This window comes from Halichoerus grypus, chromosome 2, assembly GCF_964656455.1.
Source record: "Halichoerus grypus chromosome 2, mHalGry1.hap1.1, whole genome shotgun sequence".
Taxonomy (NCBI): domain Eukaryota; kingdom Metazoa; phylum Chordata; class Mammalia; order Carnivora; family Phocidae; genus Halichoerus; species Halichoerus grypus.
Window position 1 is genome coordinate 114037114 of NC_135713.1, and position 26412 is coordinate 114063525.

At 41.2% G+C, this 26412-nt stretch overlaps 2 protein-coding genes across 6 annotated transcripts in view; one reads left to right on the forward strand and one right to left on the reverse strand.

Annotated features, from left to right (window-relative positions):
* Positions 1-902, reverse strand: part of RBM27 (RNA binding motif protein 27) — a 71428-nt gene extending 70526 nt beyond the window's left edge. For all 5 annotated transcript variants that reach the window (XM_036070016.2, XM_036070014.2, XM_036070015.2 and 2 more), the window contains exon 1: positions 635-902. In XM_036070016.2, the coding sequence (XP_035925909.1) occupies positions 635-693 (59 nt within the window). In that variant the 5' untranslated portion in view covers positions 694-902. The remainder of the gene's footprint in view (positions 1-634) is intronic.
* A 14930-nt stretch (positions 903-15832) lies between these two features.
* LARS1 (leucyl-tRNA synthetase 1) overlaps positions 15833-26412 on the forward strand; it is a 71506-nt gene continuing 60926 nt past the window's right edge. The window contains exons 1-2 of the mRNA XM_036070017.2: positions 15833-16013; positions 25098-25216. Coding sequence (XP_035925910.2) covers positions 16008-16013; positions 25098-25216 — 125 coding nt within the window. The 5' untranslated portion in view covers positions 15833-16007. The remainder of the gene's footprint in view (positions 16014-25097; positions 25217-26412) is intronic.

Here is a 26412-nt window from a genome sequence, read left to right on the forward strand (position 1 = left end):
CAGCTTTCCAGTAATTCCCAAAAACACTTCAATGCCCACATATCCCTTTCAACCACCCCATGTTTCTCAAATCCTTCAAAATTCTTGAACCCTTAGAGCTCATCAATAATCGCTATAAAGCCCTCAATGTCCCTACTATTCTTTTCTGCCCTCACGTTTTTAAAAGGCCCTCGATACTCCGCTTCTGGATCTTTTAGTCCCGTACTAATATTTGTTAATAAAGCCCTCGACATCCTGCTACACCCTTCGAGATCCCAATATTCACATTTAAAAATCCCTCGATAGCCTTGCGATCTCTCGCAGTTCTCAAATACCAAAATTTTAAATTCCCTCACTATTCCTACTACCCCTTCCAGCACCCCAATATTTATATTTAAAAAGCCCTCGCTGTCCTTGCTGCCCCCCACCCCCCACTCCGGTCCCACAGCCACACCGCCTCTACGCCCCTGGCTCTCGCTCCCCCCGCCACCGCCCCCCCCACAATGGTGATAGTACTACAGAGAAGACGTCGCCGGGACCTCCCGACCGCGGCCCCTCCGCTCCGCCCTCCCCCAGGCCGCCTCCCCTCCCCCCACGCCCCCGCGGGCCCCCAACGCCCACGTTCGCCGGCCCTGGCCCAGCCTGGCTCACTCACATCGGCTCCAGTAACTTGGCCAGCCAGGACTTGAGGGCATCCACATCCTCTATGAGCATGGTGCAGGGAAGGCGGGCTCGGCCGCCGCTCTTGTTCAGGCCTGCCGCGGGTCTCCCCTCGCCGCCTCCTCACGACCTCTTCACAGCTCCCGGTGCCCCAGCCCACCGGGCATCTTAGGAGACTTCAACCTACTCCCCCGGCCGGGGCCTAACAGGAACTAACCCAAGAGCCCTCACTCAACCTAGCCCGACGGCTCAGGCGGGCGGGAGATAGCGTCGAGTGGCGGGCGCAAGAACCAATAGAAGTAAGAGGGCTGTGCGCGCAAAGCCAATGAAAAGGCTCGCTCGCCCCGCCGGCCGGCCGTACCCAGTTAAGGAGGAGGGATATAGCAAGGTAGGTGGAGAGCTTACGTGAACTCCTGGTGCAAGATGGTATCTTGGAGAAGGTGCTGTGCCTCTTAAAGGGGCCACGGCTCCTTTTTTGACCACGCCGCCGCCCGCCGCGGAATACGGTGTCTGCTGCTGGGAGTGCCTGGGGGAACCCGGCGAGCCCCTCAGCCTGGTTCCTTCCTCTCGTTTTTTTCCTGGAAACACATTTGTGTCCCGAAATGACTCAGCTGTAGTAAATCTGCAACACAGCGTGCAATACGTTCACGTTCGACACATTACACAGAATGCAAAATTTTACTTTTTTTTTCCTTACACAATCATTTTGCTCAGCACACATGCTTGTATTTCTCGCCGCTATGCTTAAGTTACGTAGAATGCTTCTGACAACCATGCCTTGGACTCCAATAATCGTCATTTTTAAAACGTGGCGCACAGTTGTAGAAGGCTGAGGCCATTCCAGTTTTAGCAATATTTTTAATATATGCTTTATTTAGGAAGAAGGACGAGTCTAATATTTTTTTTTTTAATTCTCTTTTCACTAGATATCTAAAATTCAGTAGGGTTTTGTTTTTGTTTTTTTTCAGGAAGAACTTTGGTCAGCAAAAAAAGTTTTTAAAAATAATTTTTTTTCAATCGAAATTACCAAAATAAGCAACTTAGTTTGTACTGTGTGCGAAATTCCTTTTGAAGTTTTGAAATTACTAGCTTGGCACTGCTCTTACAGTGCTTATTCAACACTGAGCACCTGCTATATGCCAGCACTATGTAAGGCACTAGCACTTGGATTCCGAAGGTGAGCAAAACAGTCTCTCCTCTCAGAAAGCTGAACAGTTTATGGGATTATGCTTTACAATAATAACATTTTTTTAAAATACCTGATGAGCACACCCCTCCTATAATAGAGATGGGTCAGCCTAAAATAAGCAGGTATGCTATCTATGCATAGAGCAGGAAAAAGCAAACTTTCTCTTAAAAGGGCTAAATAGTAAATATCTTTGGTTTTGTGGGCTGGGAGGTCTCTGGCACCCACCCAACTCTGCCCTCTTGGCATGAACTGGCCATAGGTAATATGTAAACAAATGATTAAGGCTGTGTCTGCATAAAACTTACATAAGATTTTCAATTTTAGATAATTTTCAAATCTCACAATATATTTTCTTGATTTTCTAAAAAAACATTTAGAAGTGCAGAAGCCATTGTTAACCTTGCAGATAAACAAAAGCAGGTGCCAACCAGGGTTGGCTTGCCAGCTGCAGTTTGTGGACACCTTACATAGAATAATAAAAGCAAAATGCACTTAGAAATCATCTAATGAACTCCCTTCACTGACACCTTCTCCCCAACATTGCAAATAAGGGAAAAAGGCCAGAGACTGAGTGGTTTACCCAGAATCACACATATCTGCAGATGGAGCAGAATTTGCAATTTGCAATCTTAGCAAGCCCAGAGCTTTCCCATATCCAACTGTTGCCTCTTCCTTCTCTCCTCCTCCCCTTCTTTATGCTTATCCACATGTTTCGTTCACTTCTTCCTACTACATAGATGAGGTGTTACCCAAAAATGACAAATTAAAAAAAGAGAAATGTAAGTGATGTGATTAGGCCTAGGGCTAGGAAGGAACTTAATAGTAGTGTGATAGAAATGGAACAGGAATTGCTTTTATCACAAAAGTTTGAAAAGTTATATCCATTTATATCGATCCAGGCTTTTGGGAGTTCAGATTCCGGGAGCCTAAGAGTCAGGCATTGTAAATAATAATCCTAGCCACAGTTGTTGAGTACATACTCTGTGCTGGCCCTGTGCTAAATATTTCAATGTATTGTTGCTTCTCCTCTTCACAGTCCCCCAGTATAGTAAACAATATTCACAATGAGAAAATTGCATCCCAGAGAGATCATGAAACTAATGAGTGGAAAGGTCCAGCCTTGATTGTGTGTGTTTGATCACAAAGTCCACAACTATAACCTTCACTTAAATATCTCACTAGCAAACACTGAAATATTAACCATGTGGTTCATTCAAAATTCATCCAACAAATATGTATTATTACCCATTACCCATTACCATCTATTAGGTACTGTTCTTGGGATAGTAGAGAATAAGGCTAATAACATTAAATAGTTAACCTTAGTTAAGGTGGATGTTAAAATGGATACTTTACAAAGATTGGCTTTTCTCTCAGTTTTATCTTCACAAGAGGAGAAAGAGATGTCGATTTATCTAAGAGAGGTTATTGATATAAGGCATTGGAAAGAGAGAGTGACTACAAGAAGAATATACATCTAAACCATCCCTACTCAAACCACGTTCCCTTTCTTGGCTTGAGGGTAGCTGGGCCTCAACCAGGAAGAACTGTTAACTATACAATTTCACAGGTGTTGACAGAAATGGATAGGCCTTCCATAATCAGAGTGGATTTGCCCACAATTTTTTTTTTTTTTTTTTGGTCCTGTTCTCTAACCTGTGTCCAAGAGCTGTCCCAGATGTATGATAAGGGAGGTTAAGAGTAATTTTTCAGATTTAAATTTCTGTGTAATTTACAATCACAATTTGTCTCTCTGAAATGCAGTTAGACACAGCTTTGGTAGAATTTCAAACCAGGAGATTCATAGTTACAAACAGACCCTCTAATGCCTCTACGTTTATAGATGATCATTTAATTAAACACACATCCATCAAAATATCAGTCTCTGCTGAGTCTGGGTCACCAGTAGCAGCCCATCTGACTTAGAGAAAAGTCACTTGGGGGCACCGGCTGGCTCAGTTAGTGGAGCATGAGACTCTTGATCTTGGGGTCATGAGTTCAATTCCCACATTGGGCGTAGAGCTTACTTAAAAAAAATAATAAATAAATAAAAGTCACTTGAATCTTGGCTATGCAAAGGCAAGGTGAGTTAGCAGACAAATAGCAAGTCAATTGGAATTGTCTCTCTTCATTATGGAAATGTAGATTTGTTTTCTAGGAGAACTATGTTACAAGGGTTTTTTTTTTAAAAGATTTTATGTATTTATTTGATAGAGAGAGGGACAGTGAGAGAAGGAACAAAAGCAGGGTGAATGGGAGGGGGAGAAGCAGGCTTCCCGCTGAGCAGGGAGCCTGATGCGGGGCTCTATCCCTCATGACCTGAGCCTAAGGCAGACGCTTAACGACTGAGCCATCCAGGTGCCCCTGTTATAAGGGTTTTTTTAAAAAGTTCTGTCACACTACATAACTATAAGAATGGCTAATATAAATGGTAAAATGGGGCAGCCACTCTGAAATGCATTTTGATATTTCTCTAAAAACGAATGCAGCTACCATATGAACCAACAATTACACTCCTGAGAATTTATCCCAGAGAAATGAAAACATGTTCATGGACGAAAACCTGCATACAAGTATTTATAGCAGCTTTGTTTAAAATAGCCCCAAACTGGAATCAGCCCAGATGACCTTAAACACGTGAGTGGTTAAACAAACTGTGAGACATAGATACCATCATATGGTGGAATGCTACTCAGCAACAGAAAGGACGGAACTATTTTTTTTTTTTAAAGATTTATTTATTTGAGAGAGAGAGAATGAGAGACAGAGAGCACGAGAGGGAAGAGGATCAGAGGGAGAAGCAGTCTCCCTGCCGAGTAGGGAGCCCGATGTGGGACTCGATCCTAGGACTCCAGGACCATGACCTGAGCTGAAGGCAGTCGCTTAACCAACTGAGCCACCCAGGCGCCCATGGACGGAACTATTGATACATGCAAAAATTTGGATGAATTAATCTGAGTGAGGAAAGAAGCCAATCCTCAAAGGTTACATTGTATGGTTCCATTTATATAACATTTTGAAAATGACATAATTTTAGGAATAGAGGACAGAAGTGGGGGTGTGGAGGGAAAGTTGGTGTGGTTATTAATGGCAGCATGAGAGATCCCTGTGGTATTGGAAGTGTTCTTTTTTTTTTAGATTTTATTTATTTGAGAGAGAGAGAGAGTAAGCAAGCACGAGCGGTGGGGAGGGGTAGAGGGAGAGGAAGAAGCAGACTGCCCCCTGAGCAGGGAGCCGACACAGGGCTCCATCTCAGGACCCTAGGATCATGACCTGAGCTGGAGGCAGACCTTAACCAACTGAGCCACCCAGGTGCCCTGGAAGTGTTCTGTATCTTGACCATGGGGGTAGACACAGGAACTACAGAGATGATAATATGGTATAGAATCTAATTTATACATGTATACACACACATGCAAACATGTATAATGAATAAGTATAAAACTAAACTCATATTGATGTCAATATTCTGACTGTGATATTATACTATGGTTTTGTAAATATTACTACTGGGGAAAATTGAGAAGTGTGCAAAAGTTCTCCCTGCACTATTTCTTACAGTTACACATGACTCTACCAGTATCTCGATTAAAAAAAAGTTACTTCCCACACTGAGACCAGTGTCAATACGGAGAAAAAGTTGAAAGTAGCGTATCTGGGTATACACGTACCAGAAATAGTCTTTGCCCCATCCTCTGACTGTGTCATGGGTTCCCACTGGACCTGTGTTAAGGACCCAGGTCTAACATCCTTGCAGATTAGAAGGATATCTAGAAGAGATGTTCAAAGCTCTACTGCCGTAATGACTTTTTTTTTTTTAAAGCAGGAAACATCAACAATGAACTAACTGGACTTTGGTTCCCTCTGGCTATTCCTCTGATAATAGAAGTGAACTGCTCTCCCTTCTTTTTTTTTTTTTTTTTAAAGATTTTTTATTTATTTATTTGACAGAGAGAAACACAGCGAGAGAGGGAACACAAGCAGGGGGAGTGGGAGAGGGAGAAGCAGGCTTCCCGCGGAGCAGGGAGCCTGATGCGGGGCTCGATCCCAGGACCCTGGGATCATGACCTGAGCCGAAGGCAGCCGCTTAACGACTGAGCCACCCAGGCGCCCCTTTTTTTTTTTTTTTTTTTTTTTATTGCTCTCCCTTCTTTAGATAGAATAAGCCCCTTGGGATTTGGACACATAAAATAATAATACCTCATACTCTTGTGCCGGGGACTCTGCCAAGCAACTTCTCATGGATTAGCTTCTTTCGGTTCCTGCATTTATTCATTTATTTACTTATTTATTTAAGGGGGGAGGGCAGAGGGAGAGTGAGAGGGAGAGAGAAAATCTCAAGCAGGCTCCCTGCGTAACGCAGAGCCTGACTCGGGGCTCAGTCTCACAACCCTGAGATCAGGACCTGAGCCAAAATCAAGAGTCGGATGCTTAACCAACTGAGCCATCCAGGTGCCCTCAGTTCTTGCATTTAGCCTTTCTTTTCTTTTTTTTTTTTTTAAGTTTATTTACTTATTTTTTAGTTATCTTTATACCAATCATGGGGCTTAAACTCACAACCCCAAGATCAAGAGTTACATGCTCTTCCCAACTGAGCCAGCCAGGCAACCCTAGCCTTTCTTTCTTTCAACAAATACTGGGGGCACCTAGCTGGCTCAGTTGGTAGACCACGCGACTCTTGATCTCAGGATGGTGAGTTCAAGCCCCTTTGGGCATGAAGCCTACTTAAAAAAAAAATACTTATTGAAAACCTATAATATGCAAAGCACCGTTATAGGCCTTGGGGATATAGCAGTGAAGAAAATAGGTATTCTCTTGGAGATCTATTTTAGAGGAGGAGAATGATGCCAAATGAACAGCCATATAATATGTCAGGTGGGATATATTCTATAAAGAAAAAAAAGTAAGTGTGGGGATAGAAAGTGATGGAGAACTTAAAAGCACTCTCTGAGCAGTGGTCAGGAAGCAGTAAGGGTGTTAATCACATGGATATCTGGGAGAAGAGCTTTCCAGGGATGTGCAAAGACCTTGAGTCAGGAACTAGTTTGGCACATTTGAGGAAAGTGGGGAGCAATGGGGCTGGAGTGGAGTGAGGCAGGAGGAAAGTGATGGTAAAAGAGGTTACAGAAGTCGTTAGAGACCAGGTCATGGAGGACTCTGTTGGTCATGGTAAGGACTTCAGGTTTTTACTCTGAATGAGACTGGAATACACTGAAGGTTTTAAGCAGATGAATAAAATTATCTGATCTAGTTTTTAATTTTTTAAAACAGGATCGCAATGGCTCCCTTATGGTAATCAGGCTGGAAGGGATAAAAGCGGAGGTAGGGAAACCAGTTAGGAAATAATAATCCAAGCATAGGATGATGGTGGTTTGGACTAGAATAGCAGTGAAAGAGATGGTAAGAAGTTGGATTCTGGATATATTTTGAAAGTAGAGTCAATGAGTTTTACTGAGAGATTAATTGTTGGTATGAAACACAAAGAGGAATCAAGGATGACACCAAAGGGTTTGGCCTGAGTAACTGTCCTGAGGTGGGGAAAACAAGTGGGATGCATATTTAGAGAATGGTTGGTAGATCATGGATTCAGTATTGGACATAAAGTAGACATTACATATTTTCCTAGACATTACACATTGTGGTAGCCAGCCTCCAAGATGGCCCCCAATGATCATCACCTTCTAGTATTCACACCCATGTGTACTTTCTTCCCACACTGGATCAGGGCTTAACTGTGTAAACAACAGAATGGTCTAGAAGGAACAGCCATTGACTTCCAAGTCTAGCTTATAAAGAGCATTGTAGCTTCTACTGTGGATCTCTTGTTCTAGGGAAAGTCAGTTGCCATGTTGTATGACAATCAACCCTGTGAACAAGCCCAAACCTTGAGGAACTGAGACCTCTTACCAATAGCCACAACTAACTTTCTAGCCTTGTGAGTAAGCCATGTTAAAAGTAGATCTTCCAGCCCCAGTCAAACCTTTGGATGACTGCAGCCCTGGCCAACATTTGACTGTAATCTCATGACCCCTCAAGCCAGAACCACCTGGTCAAGTTGTTCCCAAACATCTGACCCACAGAAACTGTGAGGGATAATAAATGGTTATTGTTTGAGGTCACTAAGTTTGGGGGTAGTTTGTTAGGCATAACTGATAAATAACATAAAAATCCAAGTGGAGATGTCAAGTAGACTCTTTGGTCTGTGAGTTTGGAGTTCATAAGAAAGATTGGGCCTGGTGTTAAAAATTGAGGATTCATCAGCATGTAAATTGTGTTTAAAACCATAGGCCTGGAGGGCGCCTGGGTGGCTCAGTTGGTTAAGCGACTGCCTTCAGCTCAGGTCATGGTCCTGGAGTCCCGGGATCGAGTCCCGCATCGGGCTCCCTGCTCAGTGGGGAGTCTGCTTCTCCCTCTGACCCTCCCCGCTCTTGTGCTCTCTCTCTTTCATTCTCTTTCTCAAATAAATAAATAAAATCTTTAAAAAAAATAAAACCATAGGCCTGGATAAGATCATCTAGGGAGTGACTATATCTAGAAAGGCCATTAGGGCATTCCCCTATTTCGAAAGTAAGCTGAGGGGCACCTGGGTGGCTCAGTCGTTGAGCGTCTGCCTTCGGCTCAGGTCATGATCCCAGGGTCCTGGGATCGAGCCCTGCATCGGGCTCCCTGCTCAGCGGGAAGCCTGCTTCTCCCTCTCCCACTCCCCCTGCTTGTGTTCCCTCTCTCGCTGTGTCTCTCTCTGTCAAATAAATAAATAAAATCTTTAAAAAAAAAATTTTTTTTTTTAAAAAAGAAAGTAAGCTGAGAAGGCATGGCCATGAGGCAGCAGAACAGAGAGAAAAGAAATAGGTCTCAGGAAAGATGGAGTTTTCAACTGTGTCATATATATAGTTCTTGGATCAAGTAAAATGAAGATAAGGAATTGACCACTGATTTTGGCAGCGTGGAAATCACTGATGACCTCGATAGTTCCATGGAGTGGAAGGAATGAACCCCGGACTGGAACAGGTTCAGGAGAGGAATTAGAGATAGTAAGACAGTTCTTGTGAAGAGTTTTACTGTAAAAGGGAATAGAGCAATGACGGTACTAGAAGGCATTGTGGGATAGAGAAGATAGGGTTAGCTTGCATTTTGTTCTGTTTTTCTTTCACTTCTTTGTCTGCTTGCTTGCATTAGGTGAGATGATATGTATGGATTCAGATGAGTATGATGTAATGAAGAAAGAAAATCTGATGATGTGAGAGGCGGGGTGAGCAACTGCAACAATAAAATCTCTTAGTAGGAACAAAGAATGGGATTTAGTGTACAAATGTTGTGTAGGTCTTAACTGGAGTTCTGATTGTTCATGATATGTAGAGAAAAGAGCACCTGTTGATAGAGGTAAGAAATGTAACTCAAGGACGTTCTTTACTGATTGCTTCTATGTTTTCGGTGAATTAAGAAGAAATCATCAGTTGAATGTGAGGAGGGTATGCTGGATGTTTGGGGAGAGAGGAGTGAGGACAAAGCATCTTTGGTTTCTCAACCATTTCAAGGTCCTTCCCAACTCAGGGCCTTTCTGGTCTTTTTGCCTGGAACTCTTTTCCATATGTATTTGCATCGTTAACTTTTTCTTGTCAGCTCAAATACCACCTCATTAGGAAGGCCTTCCGAGACCATCCCATCTAAAGTGACACCTCACTTCCCTCCTCTGGTTATTTTCTGTCACATAATTCTGTTTTATCTTCCTCATTTTCATGGTCTGAAATTTTTTTATTTATTGGTTTTCTCTACCTCATCCTAACTAGAATATAAATTTTCATGGAGTCAAGAATTTTGTCCTCCTTTTTCCTTAGCACTGAAAACAAAACCTGGTAGGTAATAGATGTTCAGTAAATATTTGTTTAAAGATTTCTAAAATTTACTTGTCAGAGAGAGAGCATGCACAAGCATAGGGAGCGGCAGGCAGAGGGAGAAGCAGGCTGCCCACTGAGCAAGGAGCCCGATGCAGGACTCGATCTGGGACCCTGGGATCATGACCTGAGCAGAAGGCAGACGCTTAACCAACTGAGTCACCCAGGTGTCCCGATCCTCAGTAAATATTAATGGATGACTAATATAACATTACAGCAATATTACCAAATAAGTACTAGGTACTATTATCACCATGTTACTGTCCTAGAGGGGTCAAGTGATTTGCCCAGGGTCACACAACAAGTTTGGAAGAGAGGGGGTGGAGGGTGTCCATGATTCAAAGCCAGGCAATCTAACACTAGAGCCTGCATTCTCAGACACTATATGGAAGAACATCTAGAAAAAGATACTGACTTCTGGCTACTAAGATGTTGAGAGTGTGACCAAAAAAAAAAAAGCAGGCCTATGGTTGTGCCCCCAATTTAGATAGTTTAGAGCAGTCTCATTTCATTGATACTATAAAAAGAGGAATCTTAAATGTCATAAATGTGCAAAATAAATTTTAAAAATAAAGTCCTCGAGGGGCACCTGGGTGGCTCAGTCGGTTAACCATCCGACTCTTGATTTCCACGTGGTTCAAGATCTCCCGGTCATGAGATGAAGCCCCACATCAGCCTACTGCTGGGCATAGAGCCTGCTTGAGATTTTCTCCTTCTGTCTCCCTCTGCCCCTCCCCCCTCCCCCAACTCACTCATACGCTCTCTTGCTCTCTTCAAAAAAAAAATATATATATGTATATATATAAATATATATGGTCCTCAAAATTGGAATCTCATTAATAAATAATTGTTTGTCTTTAGCTGTTCCTTTGCTTTTTCTCCTCCCTTTCTTTCTTCCTTTCCTCCTTCCTTCCTTTCATTCCCTGAGGAGCCCTAGGACTCTGCTCCACGATGGTGATGTTAATGGTGGTGACAATTCGGATAGGTAGGCTATTTAGGAATTACAAGCAGTGTTTTGATGACTCAGGTGTCACATTTCCCATATGAGCCCATGACATGGCTGGCAATGCTTTGTGGAATGTTGACAAGATGGCAGGCTGAAGCTTATGGTTCCTGAGTCTGGAGTGGCATAGCACGAGTGAGTGATTGCTAATTCCTGAGAATTACAAGTATCACTACTTTAGCAGAAATCTAGGCAACAGAGGTTTCTCAAAATTTTAGGACCTATGAAGTGCAACTTCTCTAATTTGGTTACATTTGTCTTAATATCTAAGTCTTCCCAATTAGCATGGCTACTTGTTCCTAACTCATATCAGTCAGATTTAGAATTTCCATTTATTATTCCCTTTTGGGCTGCTATAACAAAATACCACAGGCTGGGTGTCTTATAAACAATAGAAGTTTATTTCTCATAGTTTTGGAAACTAGAGGTGTGAGATCAGGGTGCCAGCGTCAGGGCTGTCTTCAGGGTCCCACATTTTTGTTTGTTTATTCACAAAGTGGAAGGGTGTGCTGAGCTTGTGGGTTCTCTTTTTGTTTGTTTTATTTTGTTTGGGTTCTTTTTTTTTTTAAGATTTTATTTATTTATTTTAGACAGAGAGTGGGGAGAGGGGCAGAGAAAGAGGGAGAGGGAATCTCAAGCAGATCCCCTGCTGAGCTCGGAGCCCAATGCAGGGCTTGATTCTAGAACCCTGAGACCATGACCTGAGCCGAAACCATGAGTCGGATGCTCAACCAATTGAGCCACACAGGTGCCCCTGGATTCTCTTTTATAAGAGCACAAATCCCATTCATAAGGGCTCCATCCTCCCGACCTAAGCACTTTCCAAAGGCTCCACCTCTTAATACCTTCAGACTGGGCATTGGGATTTCAACATATAAATTTTGACACAAACATTGAGACCACAGCACTGATCAAACTGGCTTCCAATATTCTCCACTTCTCTTTCTTCCTTCCTTCTTTCCTTCCTTCCTTCTCTTTAGCTTAATATTTCTTGAACATTCACTTACTATGAACCAGGCATTGGGCTAATTGCCTTGCTTGGTGTAGCTCATTTTATTCTCACAGCAAGCTCAAGAGATGGGTATTATCATTATCCACATTTTACACATGAGGATCCGGAGTCCCAAGGTTGAAGGAACAGAGAGCTAGCATGGGACAGAGCGTCAGTTTAGACCCAGGCATCTTACTCCAAAGCCTTTGAGCACAACCACCACACACTCTTCCTCAGCTGCCTATTCACTGTCAAAGGCTGCACACAGAGCAACTCCAGGATCAGCTAAGCCCGGAAGTCCTAGAAGGATTCTTCCTTCTTCTCTTCATACTCATTGCTTGTATCATTACAAAAAAAAAAAAAATCCATTCACCATTCAGAAAGTGTAAAAGTAAAGACAGAATACTAATGCAGGAAAAAAAAACCAATTTAAAAACAAAAGATGTCTAACTGGGTAGGGAAGTAACAGTATTCTTTGAGTGCTGCGTACCTGTGGAACAGAAGTATTAAAAGAAGTGCCCACAATTCCTTCCTCTGACTCTGTCATCTCAAGATAGGGAAGTTAGGTAAGTATGCATGAAAAACAAACACAAAGAGACTCAGAGACAAGCTAAAGCTAATTATAGCTTTATGGATCTAAATTGAGATGTGGTGATTCAGTAGAATTTAGTAGAGTGACTGGTGGGGTGAGTTTGGACAAAAACAAAAAACAAAAAACAAAAAAAACAAGAGGAAGTGAGTTCTGTTGTGGAGTTTTGAAGAACGAGCAGTATGGTCTGACAGTTGGAGAAGGTGTATCATACAATTATATGGTGATAAGTAGCTCAGTTAGGTTAGGAAAGAGATTAATGTGGGGCACAGGTAAACTTTTCTATTTTTAATCAGACTAATGTTTATAGACCAACTTTCCTAAAATAATAATAAAATAGCTGACATCTTAAAGTTCTTACTATATGCCAGGTGTATACATATATATGTATATATGGTTTATACGCATATTATTATATGTATCCATATTATTTCTTTAATCCTCATAGGCATCCTATGAGGTACTTATTTTTATGACCCTTATTTTACAAAGTGGTTAATTGAATTGCCTGAGGTCACCCAGCTAGTAAAATGATGAACTCGGTCTGTCTGATTCAGAGCCTGAATTCTTATCCACTATGCTACCTTTCTAATTTCATTTATCTAGAAAGGGTATTCCATACAGCATAGTAAAGAACTGACAATTCTCAATTAAAAAGCCATATTACTAAGGTGTAATAAATTTCATTCTCTAAATATCTCTTGAATCTGTTTGCCTTTCTCTACCTTGATTGCCATCGCCATAATCTAAAATATCCTCACCTCTTACCTGGACAATTGCAGTAGCCTCCTTCTTGCACTTTCGCTTTCTTCCAATTCTTCTTCAGAATGAACTTTATAATACACAAATAGGGCCATGTCCCTTCCTCGCTTAAAACACTTTCATGGGTTTCCTTCTCTCCATTTGCTTCAGTGTTTGCCTCTTCCACTAGACTGCGATTGCTACGAAGGAGGCGACTGCGCCTGTCTTGTTCAAGTGTTGTATCTCCAGGCGTGCCTGGCTGGCGCATTCGGAGGAGCAAGCAACTCCTGATTTCAGGGTAGTGGGTTCAAGCCCCATGTTGGGTGTAGAGATTACTTAATAAACTTTAAAAAAAGTGGTGCATCTCCAGCACCTAGCATAGTGCCTTGTACATAGTAGAAGCTACATAAATTTTTGTTGAATGAATGGAATCCAAATGATCCTTAAAAAAAAAAGAATATTACTCATTTACATAAGAAATGGGTTAATAGGGGATAGGGGATGGGGGCATTTAAATAGGGGATAGATTTTTCATAATTTGTAATCACATAATAACCTGTTTATTTTCTTTGATGTCTCATACCCCATAAGGGCAGGAACCATGTCTGTCTTGTTCCCTACTATATCCTAGCTCTATGTCAGGTTCACAGGAGGTAACCAATGAATATCTATTGTATGAATAATTTCAATTACCAGTGTGAATTGGAAGCTGATGAATCAAAGATGACAAATAGTACAGATAAGGGCAGAATTAGAACAGGAAACTATAACCATAGTTATGGGAGATGTGGAGGATGAGGATTCTTATATTCATTCAATAAATGTTTATAAGGCCCCTACTATGTGCCAGACTCTGCTAGGCAGCCTCCGCTGTCATATAGCTTCCAGTCTAGTGATAAATAAACAAGGCAATTAAAATTCAATGAGGGGTGCCTGGGTGGCTCAGTCGGTTGAGTGTCCAACTCTTGATTTCTGCTCAGGTCAAGAACTCAGGGTGGTGAGATCAAGCCCTGCCTCAGCCCCAAGCTCAGCAGGGTGCTTGAGATTCTCACTCTCCCTCTCCCTCTGCACCCCCCGCCCCTGTCCCCTGTGCACGTGCTCTCTCTCTGTCTCTCAAATAAATACATACATGTTTTTAAAAAAATTCAGTGAGAGAAATTTCCCAAGGGAAGGCAAAAGGGTGTGCTTCAGGGAACATTTAGGAGGGGAGGACATTTAACCCAGACTTGGGCTGTCAGGAAGTATATGTCTAAATTGTTAGTAGCTAAAGTAAGAAGGTATGGAAAGTGATGGAGAGTATTTTTGTGTGTAAGAGCCCAGAGGCAGGAGAGTTACTGGTAGGTTCTCCATAGCCTAAGTTTCCTTGTTCACATCCTTTCATGTAACAAATTTTATTTTATTTATTTTTTGGAAAGATTTTATTTATTTATTTGAGAGAGAGAGAGTGTGTGCAGAGCAGGGGGGAGGGGCAGAGGGAGGGGGAGAAGACTACCTGCTGAGTTGAGAGCGCTATAGGGGACTTAGTCTCAGGATCCTGACATCATGACCTGAGCTGGAGGCAGATGATTAACAGACTGAGCCATCCAGGCGCCCCTCATGCAACAAATTTTATCGAGTCCATACCATGTGCCAGGCATCATTAGGTTATTATTAAATTTTTGTCTCATAACTAGTTATTGAAAAATATAAATATAGGGGCACCTGGGTGGCTCAGTCCGTTGAGCGTCTGCCTTGGGCTCAGGTCATGACCCCAGGGTCCTGGGATCAAGCTCCATATCGTGCTCCCTGCTCAGCGGGGAGTCTGCTTCTCCCTCTCCCTTTGCTACTCTCTCCCTCTCTGTCAAATAAATAAAATCTTTAAAAAAAAGAGAGAAAAGTATAAATATACATATACACATATACTTTTAAAGTCATTAAATTTATTAAGCTTTTTATTTAAAATTTCTTTCCCTTAGTCCTTTAGGAAGACACACTTCTGGGCTGGGCATCTACATCCCTCCCGCCCCCCCCAAAAGTGCTTTGTAGATGCTTTATAAATGTTTAGTGAATTAATAGATAAATGCAGGTGAGAGAGTACGTAATCTGACCTCAGAAAGTAAAAACCTCGGATCCTTGCTTGTCAATACATCTTTCTTCCTATGATGTATTCTACATCTGCGCTGTCCGATGATACCTTAACCACTAGCCACGCGGACCATCGAGCACTTGAAAAGTGGCTAGTGCGATTAAAGAACTCAATTTTAAATTTTACTGAATTTTAATTTAAACGTAAATAGCCACATGTGACTCGTGACTACCGGATCGGACAGCACAGCCTTAGTACAGTTGAATAGCGTGAGCTTGGCACTGGAGCCCGGTAGGTTTCAAGCCTCCACGTTTAAAAAGAGAGATTGTTAATATGGTTATAAAATGTCTGGATTCCGGGCTGTTGCATGCTATCGACAGTAGTAAATATCTGTGCACAGCGGCAAGCCATAATTAGCACCTCAGTCACTGAAGACTAATAAACCTTGCATCCTGGCATCCTGACAGACACCAAACCCAGCGCCGCAGGGTGAAAAGGTTGAAGGTCGGGGAACTCCACCTTAGCCAGGGCGCGCTCCCGAACAGCCTCATGGACTTTGTAGTTCAACATGCCAGTGACATCACTACTTGCGTGTCACCACAGCGTGACCCCTGGGTCAATTTCCGGTAGCCTGTTCCTCTCTGGGAATTGTAGTCAATAGGCGCCTGCTGGACCTTGGGTCTAGTGGTCTGGAAACTACAATTCCCGGCGGGCTCGGAGATGCGCAACGCAGTAGTTCGCAGTGGGCGGGCGATTGCCTCATCAGGTGTAAAGTGTGTGCTTCAGTGTCGTGGGAGGCCTGTCTGTCCCCCAGACGGAAGGGAAAGGTGGTAATCACTGCTTTGAGAGGATCACCGAGGTCACTGTCGTGGGGTTGCAGAGTTAGCTGGGCGGTGCCATGGCGGTGAGTTCTGGCGGGAAGAGAGTCCGCTCAGCCCGGCCCTAGAACGTGGCTGATCTGTCGGCTTTTGCCAGAAGCTAGGGGCTCCACGTGGTAGCTGTTGTCCTGAAGGGAAAAATGTTTCTCTAAAGAAGGGGAATGCCTTGACCCCCACGCTAAAGATGTGGATGTTGTGAGGATGTGCCTTTTCTTGCTAGCTGTTGAGCCAGGAGCTGGTATCTTCAACTTTACACCCTACTTAATGTTATGTGTGTTAATTTCACCGAAGTGTCTGAAACCTATTTGGAGAGAGAGGAGTAGGTAACCTCGTTCCTCCTTTTAACAAAAAATTATTGAGTGCTTCCCGGTAAAACAGTCACAAATCTCTACATTCATGGTGTTTACATGTGTTTGTGAGAGTTCCGTACTAATAAGATACACGGTAAAATATGTCAGGTGCTGGTAAGTGCTATAGAAGAAAAATAGAGCAGAAAGGGGAGACCACTGAGTGTGAGGTGGGGTAGGGCTGCAGTTTTAAAAGGGTGATCAAGAAAGGCTTTGCTAAGAAGGTGGCATTGTGGCAAAAAGGAGGTAAGGGAGCAAGCCAGGCAGCTATATGGAGGAAAAGATTTGTAGGCAGAAGCAACAATGTGAGTGAAAAGCCTAACGGACTGAGCCACCTAGGCACCCTGAGTATGGACAACTCATGAGGAATTTTATAAAGGAGAGCAGAGGATTGGGGTAATAGGTGAAGGTCAAAGGAGGACTTTTTTTTTTCTTCTTTTTTTAGAGGTAGAAATTACCCAGTGCTTGTATGCTTATGGGAATTACCCTGTAGATAGGAAAAATTAATGTGCTGTTCCTGAATAGACTAAAGGGGATGAGATCAGGTCATCAGTAGAGGGGTTAAGCAGGACCACACTCATCTATGTAACAGGAAAGAAGACAGATTGTATGGGTACACATGCATGTGGGTAAGCAGATGTGATGAGGAAGACTGAAAATTTTTTGTTCATTTCTGTTTTCTCATTGAATTAAGAGCCAAGATTACCAGCTAAAAATAAGGATAGGAGAGGAAATGTTGGAGGCTTGAGGAGAGAGGCTTGTTTAGGACATTGCTGTCATTAGAACTTTCTGTGATGAAAATGTTCTATATTTGCACTAATTTGGTAGCCACTAGCCACATGTGGCTATTGAGCACTTGAAATATGGCTGGTGCAATGGAAGGACTGAATTTTAATATAATTTTTTTTTTTAAAGATTTTATTTATTTATTTGACAGAGAGAGACACAGCGAGAGAGGGAACGCAAGCAGGGGGAGTGGGAGAGGGAGAAGCAGGCCTCCCACGGAGCGGGGAGCCTGATGCGGGGCTTGATCCCAGGACCCCGGAATCATGACCTGAGCCGAAGGCAGACGCTTAACGACTGAGCCACCCAGGCGCCCCATTATAATTTTAAAATTAAAAAGTTACATGTGGCTAGTGGCTACTGTATTGGACAGTTACACATTAAAGTTTGAGAAGCACTAGTCTAGAAGGAGTAAGTAACTAAGTGGATTTCAGAAATTAGTAGTATTGCTGGGTATCACTTGACATTAGTGGACATGATTTTAAATTGAGGCCGGTCAGCATGGTTGAATTCTTATCTCCTGCCACTTTCAGCTGTCTGGCTGAGGGAACAGAGCAGGTGCATAGGAGGGTTGGAGTTTTGCCAGGCAAGAATGGTAAAGAGAATAGTGAAGGAGTGATTATATAGATGATTTAAGGGATGGAAATAAGGACTTGTGGTGGGAGGGGCCTAAGGATTAGTGAAAAAAGGTCATGATCAATAGATCCTGTTGGGGTTGAAGAATTATTGGAGTTGGAATTCTAGTAGAGTTAAGACCAATAATATCAATAACTAACATTTCTTATGTGTCATGCTTTGTGTTTAGCATTTTATTTGAATTGTCTCATTGAGTCTTCACACTAATCTATTTGAGTTAGGCACTCTTATTTGCAGAAACCCAGGCATAGATTGCTTAACTAACAGGTCCAACTTCTCATAACTAGGACATGATGAAAGTGGATTAGAACTCGAAGAGGTTGACTCATTTCTCAGTCACTATGTCATCTTGCTTTCCAGGAAAACACATGCCTTCTGAGTCCTGGTCCAGGGCTTTTTCTTCTGTTCCAGGTTGCTCGATGACTCCCCACCAACCCCACTCCCCTACAGTGATATCCTTAGCTAATGTGGAATTTGCAGGTCTTTCTCTTTTTTTGGTGTTAATGGGAATGGGCTTTTCAGTTTGAAAGACTTTAATACATTCTTTTTTCTTTTTAAGTTTTATATTTCCTTATATAAGGAAACTGGCAACATTTCTGGTAGATATGATTGTTTTGCTTTATTTACTTCTTGGCCTCTGAAAATATTCATGTTTTACACTGTCATGATACTGGGCTCACGTTAAAGTTCATTTTATTGGAAGAATCCAGTAAGAACTCCCTTTAGAAAGAATAAGTAACAATAAAAATAATAGAAAGTACTGATTGCTTATTCTGTGCCATGCATTAGTGTTTTACATATTTTTTCATCAAAACAACCCTGTAAAAGTAGGTGCTATTTTTATCCCCATCTTACTGATGTGGAAAATAAGGCATCAGGTCTACTCAGAGGAGGAATTAGAATTCATTTGTTTCCATTCTGGAGCCCATTCTCTTAATCATTGTGCTACCCCCAGTTGTAAGCTAATGAGGAAATGTCTTTTGCAAACACCTCCCATTAGGAAAGTTTTCTCTTTCCAGAGGAAATCTTACCAATATGAAGTGTGTAAGACAATGAACATGTGATAGCATGGGTAGAATATTGAATATGTAAATACCAAACTATAATTTTCTTCACATCAGGGTAGTATTTATTTTTTAGAGCTTTTGACAGTTTTAATCTCTTCTAATTATATATCGGACTTTTAGAGGGGATCTGGGGATGTGATATAATAAACATAATAGCCAACTTAAAAAATACTGTTTTTAAACTTTCATTTGGAAAATTTAAATAGTGAACAAAACAGAGATAATAATAGTGTTAGGCACTTCCATATACCCATCACCCAACTTCAATAATTGGCAGTTCAGGGTCATCTTGTTTCATATATCCCTCCCTTGGATCCTGCCCCTCCAGATTCATTTTAGGCAAGTTCCAGGCATCATGTGTACATGTTTGACATATTTTAGTATAAGGTTTTTACATCAATACATAGTTTAGTAAGCTTTTTTAATGTAATGATAACTTCTCTTAAAACATAACCCCAATGCCATTTTCATACCTAATAAAAATCACATGATGTCTAGATGTCTCTTTGTGGTATTGGTTGACATTGTGCATTTACCCTATGTCCAGCACTATGCTAAGTTCTTCATGCATATTAAGTCTTTTAATCCTCATACTAACACTACAAGGTAGGCATAATTTTTATTCTCATTTTATAGATAGGTAGAAAAATGGAGGCTTAAAGAGTTTAAGGAATTTGCCTAGGGTTCTATAGCTAGTAAGTGGTGGAGCTAGGAGATGGCCAGAGTCCCAAGAGAAAGCAGAAATAGAAGTCAGAAGATGAGGATTTTTGTCCATCTCGATCAATTGCTGACATGACGATCTCTGAGCTTCAGATTTATCATTTTTGAGAAATGATAGCTGTTAGTCTGCCCACTTCTTAGGGTTGTTGTTAAGATCAAAAAAGTTAATGTTCATAAAAGCTTTAAGCTGCAAGATACTATGAATATATGAAAGAGTTGTTATCTATTTAGAGATTCTTTACTGGGGATGATTTTGTCCCCCTGAGAACATTTGGTCTGGAGACTGGATTATCACACCTGGGGCGTGTGCTGCTGGCATCTAGTGGCTAGAAGCCAGGAATGCTTCTAAGCATCTTAAAATGCACAAGACAAAAACAAAAAATTATTTAGCCTAAGCTGTCAATAGTGCCAAAGTTTAGAAATTCTGATCTTGGCAAATAACCTTCTAACTAATTATTATAACCAATTGTCTAGTTAAATAGCCAGTGAAGAAATTAAGGCGCAGGTTGATGGAGTGACTTTCCAAGGTTATATAACAAATTGGTGCTGGGGCCAAAGTCAGATTTCATTACAATTGACTTTGATGTTTTGAGAAGCAAATTTTTTCTGAGAAGCAGAAACCTCAAAGAAGAGTTTTTGTGTATTTAGTGTGCTCAATAATAATGAAAAGAAATATATAGTTCTAAGTAATTTGTGATGACTATTGCTTTCATGTTCTTCTTTAAATGGGTGACATGGTCCTTTTTAAGCAAAAAATATTTGTCCTGTAACTTCTTTGTCTATGGCATTGTACTTGGGGCTGAGGTGACTATAAAAGTTCTGAAAGTTGCTGTCTGCCAGGAGTTCACAGGTCAACTGGGTAAATGTCTTAGGGATCATTTGGTTGCATGCAATGGAAGCCAACTCAAGTTGGTTAAAGAGGAATTTAGTAACGATACAGTGGGATTTCATATCACTCATGACCCTAGGGTAGGAGGTACAACTAGGCTTCACGAGCTAGGCTGTTGGTATAAAGACAAGTATGTTAATATTATATTTATTATATGTGTTGCTAAATACATATATTAAATATATTAAAGTTTTATTAATATGTTAATAGTATTAACATATTAATAATCCAAAATGATAAAATTAATATTAATTAATATTAAATGTATTAGTTTTTCTCTTCAACCTTAAAGTTGGTTTATTTCTGACTTTAAAATAAATTAAAATATTTTTGTGAGCCCCTATAGGTTAGAGAGTTCAAGGAATTGGTCTAGGGTTCTATAGGAAGCCTATAGACAAAGGGTTCTATAGGCAACCCAGGCTTCTGTAGGCAACCTAGGCACTTTGCCTATTCTATTTACAGGTTAAGTCAGCTGTTAGGAGTTGTACAGGCTGTTTTTTATTTATTTTTTATTTTAAGATTTTATTTATTTATTTATTTTTTTAAAAGATTTTATTTATTTATTTGACAGAGAGAGACACAGCGAGAGGGGGAACATAAGCAGGGGGAGTGGGAGAGGGAAAAGCAGGCCTCCCACTGAGCAGGGAGCCCGATGTGGGGCTCGATCCCAGGACCCTGGGATCATGACCTGAGCCGAAGGCAGACGCTTAATGACTGAGCCACCCAGGCGCCCCTAAGATTTTATTTTTAAGTAATCTCTACACCCAATGTAGGGCTTGAACTCCCAACCCTGAGATCAAGAGTCACATGCTCTAGCGGCTGAGCCAGCCCGCCACCGTGGAGTTGTGCAGGCTCTTGTAAGGGCTAGGTGGAATCTTCTGCCTAAAACTCCTTTGCTGGAACATAGGTCCAGTCTAACTGGGAATTCATCTGGAAACATAGAAGAGTACATTTAACCACCTCTAATGCACTGCCTTAAATAAGACTGGGCTTTTGTTGTTGAAGAAAGAGAAGGAACAGGTATTGGGTAGGTGATCTGCTGTCCCTGCCATAGCTTATTTTCAAATGGTAGTCTTTGTATATTACTATTGAAAACCGGTTTGCATGTATAGAAGTAGAGAGACTTGTAACTTATAGGTTACTTGTTAGGAGGAGGGTTTTGTAGTAAGAAGGAGCAAAGGAGCTGAGGGTCTGAATGAAGGTGGTTAGCAGCAAAAATGGAAAGGAGTGAATAGATGAAGGCCCTTATTCTTTCCTGGAAAAGGAAATAACCTTATGCAACCACACTTACTTTTATGGAAATTCTTGGGAAAGAGTCCAAATTGCTTAGTACCTTGATTCACATATGCACCTAGTTCCTAGTCTGTTATTTTTTTATGGCCACAATATGCAAAAGCAGGCAATGTATTGTTCACTTCTCTTTTTTTTTTTTTTTAACATTTTATTTATTTATTTGACAGAGACACAGCAAGAGAGGGAACCCAGGCAGGGGGAGTGGGAGAGGGAGAAGCAGACTTCCCGTGGAGCAGGGAGCCCGATGCGGGGCTTCATCCCAGGACCCTGGGATCATGACCTGAGCCGAAGGCAGATGCTTAACGACTGAGCCACCCAGGCACCCCATGTTCACTTCTCTTTTAAAATCTTTAAATATTGAACAGATATTTGTTGAGAACCTGCTATAAGCTAGACCTTGAGGATATAATGAGATACAAGTTATCAGTCCCCACCATGAACAGGCTTCAGTAGTCCTGTGAGGAAGACAGACAGATACCGACACCACTGTGTCATAAGTGCTGGCATGGGGGAAATATTGGTAGGTAGGAACATATTAAGAATGGCATATCATAACCTCTTGGTGACCAGTGCAGGTGATTAGCTGAGACCTGAAGGATGAGAGAGCAAGGCAAAGAGATTGGTGAGGCATGAGGGCAGAGAAAGTACTTTGAACAGCTGCTCAGGTGACAGAGGGAGCTTGGCACATTTGGGAAAATACAGATGCCTTGATGGGCCTGCAGTGGGGGAATGAAAGAAAGGGGAGGAGGGAGGGATCTGGCAGAGATTAAACAAGAAGGGCCTGGAGTGCCAGGTTTTACAGAATAGACTTTATCCTGACAGCTACAGAGAATCTCTGAAAGGGAATTGACTTGATCAGATTTGTGTTTTGATACCATTTCCAGTCACAGCAATTATGATCTGGTCAGGGTTTATAGAAACAAAAGATTTCCTTGTCACTTTCATTTTCCTTTGGTTACTGGAGAAACTTGTTATGTCCCTGATTTTTTTTTTTTTCTAAGTAATCTTTACACCCAACAGAGGCTTGAAATCATAACCCCAGGATCAAGAGTTGCATGCTCCACTGACTGAGCCAGCCAGGCGTCCCCATGACTTCTCAAATTATGGAATTCTTTCTCATTTCCTCTCTGCCTTTGTATCAGGGTTCTTCCTTTAATCCAATATTTCACCTCCTCCTTGTAAGCTGACTTGTCCTTGTCTTGTATCTTAAACATGCTTCACCTCCTCCTTGTAAGCTGACTTGTCCTTGTCTTCTATCTTAAACATGCTTAAAAAGTAGTAAACCATTCTTTGGTTTAAATGCAGGGAACTGGGGCGCCTGGGTGGCTCAGTTGGTTAAGTGTCTGCCTTCGGCTCAGGTCATGAATCCAGGGTACTGCTCAGCGGGGAGCCTGCTTCTCTCTCTCCCTCTGCTGCTCCCCCTGCTTGTGCGTGTGCTCTCTCTCTCTCTCTCTGTCAAATAAATAAATAAAATCTTAAAAAAAAATTCAATAGCTTAAAAAAAAATGTAGGGAACTGAAAATAATAAAACAGAGCTGACAACTTTATAGTAGATTTGTACTAAATCTTTTTTTTTAAATTAATTTATTTATTTGACAGAGAGAGAGCACAAGCAGGGGAGGGGGCAGGCAGAGGGAGAGGGAGAAGCAGGCTCCCCTCAGAGCAGGTGGAGCCCGATGCGGGGCTCGATACGAGGACCCTGGGATCATGACCTGAGCCAAAGGCAGTCGCTTAACCAACGGAGCCACGCAGGCATCCCTTGTACTAAATCTTAATTTTAATACTGTTAGTTATTTTTATTACATAATACACAAAGTATATTTAAGATAGTTATTGGAGAAATAGTGTTAAGGTTGGGGTTCTGTTGACTGCACAGAATTCCTCTTTGCAAAGTGCTCAAATTTGTGTAACCATTTAGAAAACAGTTAAGAATCCAGTATATCTGTGATACGACTAGAAAGCATTTTGTTTTTTAAGTAAACTACGTCCAGTGTGGGGCTTGAACTCACAACCCTGAGATCAAGAGTCACATGCTCTACTGACTGAGCCAGCCAGATGTCCGACTTTTTTTTTAAGTAATATAAAATATATGTATAAATATATATTTAAGTAAGCTCTGTGTCCACTGTGGGGCTTGAACTCACAACTGCAAGATCAAGAGTTGCATGCTCTACTGATTGAGCTGGCCAGGTGCCCAATTGGGAAGCATTTTTTAAATTGTTGGTTGAAAGGAGAGAGGGAGGCATGATTAAAGGAGACTGAGTTGCAGGTGTTAGGTGACTTGGCAAGGTCACCTGTTTAGTAGGTTGTAAAAGTATGAGTAGAGCCCAGGGGTGCCTGGCTGGCCCAGTGAGTGGAGCATGGGACTCTTATCTCAGGGTTGTAAGTTAGAGCTCCATGTTGGGTGTAGAGATTTCTTAAAAACAAACAAACAAAAAAAAAACTTAAAAAAAAGTATGAGTAGAACCCAGATATTTTCTCATTTGAAAATGCTGCAGAATCTGGAAATGTTAGCATATAAGAAGGGGAAGAAAATCTAATTTTAGTTCAGATAACTTTATACCAGAGAATAAAATTTTAGAAACTAAAAGTAAGTTTGAAAACAGAATTAGATTTGGGGATGGTCCATTGGTATCCAGCTTTCACACTTCTCTGTTCTGTAAGTGTTCATTCCACTCCAGCTTCGGCACACTTGCTTTTAGCAGCTAATTTTTTTTTTTTTTCCCCACAGAATCAGCAACTGAGAAAGAAGCTCTGACCTTTCTTTTTTTCAGAAATAGGATGATCATGTGTGTGCTTTGCTTTCGGTTTCAGCCGAAATCAGGATGATGATGGCAATGTTGCCATGTAGATCTGATATTACTAGAGACATGCTTGCTATTCTGTTTCCTTTTAACTTCATATTAATAGTCTGTTAACCATTTGAAGAGAAGTTCTTCATCAGTTTCCTTGAAAAAAAACCATGTAGATGACTAATCTTCCCTCAGCGTCTTCCCACTGGGTCTCAGCATCCTTCTTTGGTGGGAATAATTGCAGCTTGGCCAGCAGGTACTACTCCATCCTATACTTTTCTAAGTATTTATACATTTTAACTAAATAGGAACAGTATCTATTTGACAACAGTATCTGTTTTAGTGTCTGATTTAAAAAAAAGTGTTTCAGAGCTTTTATATATTTAAGTAATTCATTGACCATCCCTTTGAGGTTTAAAGTGGACAGATCGTGATAATCATAATTTTTAATCATGTTTAAAATTCAAGATAACCATGGAAAAATTGCCTCTCAGTAAACAGCTCAGTTCTGTGAACCCACTTTTTCTAAAGCAAGCCTGTCAAAGTATAGAGTGGATTATTCTATCTCTTTTGTGTCCAATAGGAAAGAAAAGGAACAGCCAAAGTAGACTTTTTGAAGAAGATCGAGAAAGAAATCCAACAGAAATGGGATACTGAAAAAGTGTTTGAGGTCGATGCATCTAATGTAGAGAACCAGACTAGGTGAGTAATACTTTGTGAAGTTCTAGACCTTGTGTTTCTAAAACCATTGGGCACCTGGCTGGCTCAGTTAGTAGAGCATGTGACTCAAGCCCCACAATGGGCATAGAACTCACTTTATTTTTATTTTTTTCCCCTAAAGATTTTATTTATTTATTTATTTATTTATTTATTTGAGAGAGAGCGATAGCACAAGCACGGAGGGAGGAACAGGAAGAGAGAATCTCAAGCAGACTCTGGGCTGAGAATGGAGACCAATGTGCAGCTCAATCTCACAACCCTGAGATCATGACCTGAATCAAAATCAAGAGTTGGACACTTAACCAACCGAGCCACCCAGGCACCCCGTGCTTACTTTAAAAAAAAAAAAAGACTTCCAAAGGAAAGAGGATCCTAATTTCAAATGCAGAAAGTAGAAGTTACCTCCTTCAGCCTGTTTCAGACATTATAAATACACTCTGCCTTATCCTTTCCACAAAGTGGGGTGAGGAGCACACAGTACAGCTACAGTGGGCTCATCGGTTGGAGAGTGTGCCGACAGGTGTTCATTTTATTGTGCTTCATAACATGTATGTATGTTACACATTTGACTCATGAGAAGAGGATATAACATAATTAATTAAGCAGCTTTAAAAAGGTGCTTTTTAACTTAATTTACCATGTATCTTATAATACTGAAGATACTTTATTTTACCTGACGGACTTTGAATTGCTTTATATATATCTAATGAAGGCAAATCTTGTTTAGTTACTAAAACATTAAATTAATCCAGTTTCCTAAGAGTATTAAAATCATCTTTAGTAAATTATCTTTACTCAGCATTTTAGCTTAAGTTAAACCTCCAGTATTTGCTACAAGGATATTTATTTCTTTAATGTCTACCTATAAATATCTTATTCTTTCTAAATCAAAAGTAAGTTTCAATTTCAGAGGGCTTTTAATTTCCAGACTTATAAATTTAACTTAATTTAATTTTTAATTTTTAATTTATTTATTTTTAAAGATTGTATTTATTTGAGAGAGAGAGAGAGAAAGAGAGAGCATGAGCAGGGGGGAGGGGCAGAGGGAGAGGGAGAACCAATTTTAGTATATGTGCTGCCGAAGCGAGCACAAGGGAGAGGGAGAACCAGACTCCCCACTGAGCAGGGGGCCCCATGAGGGGCTGGATCCCAGGACCCCAGGGTCACGACCAGAGCCG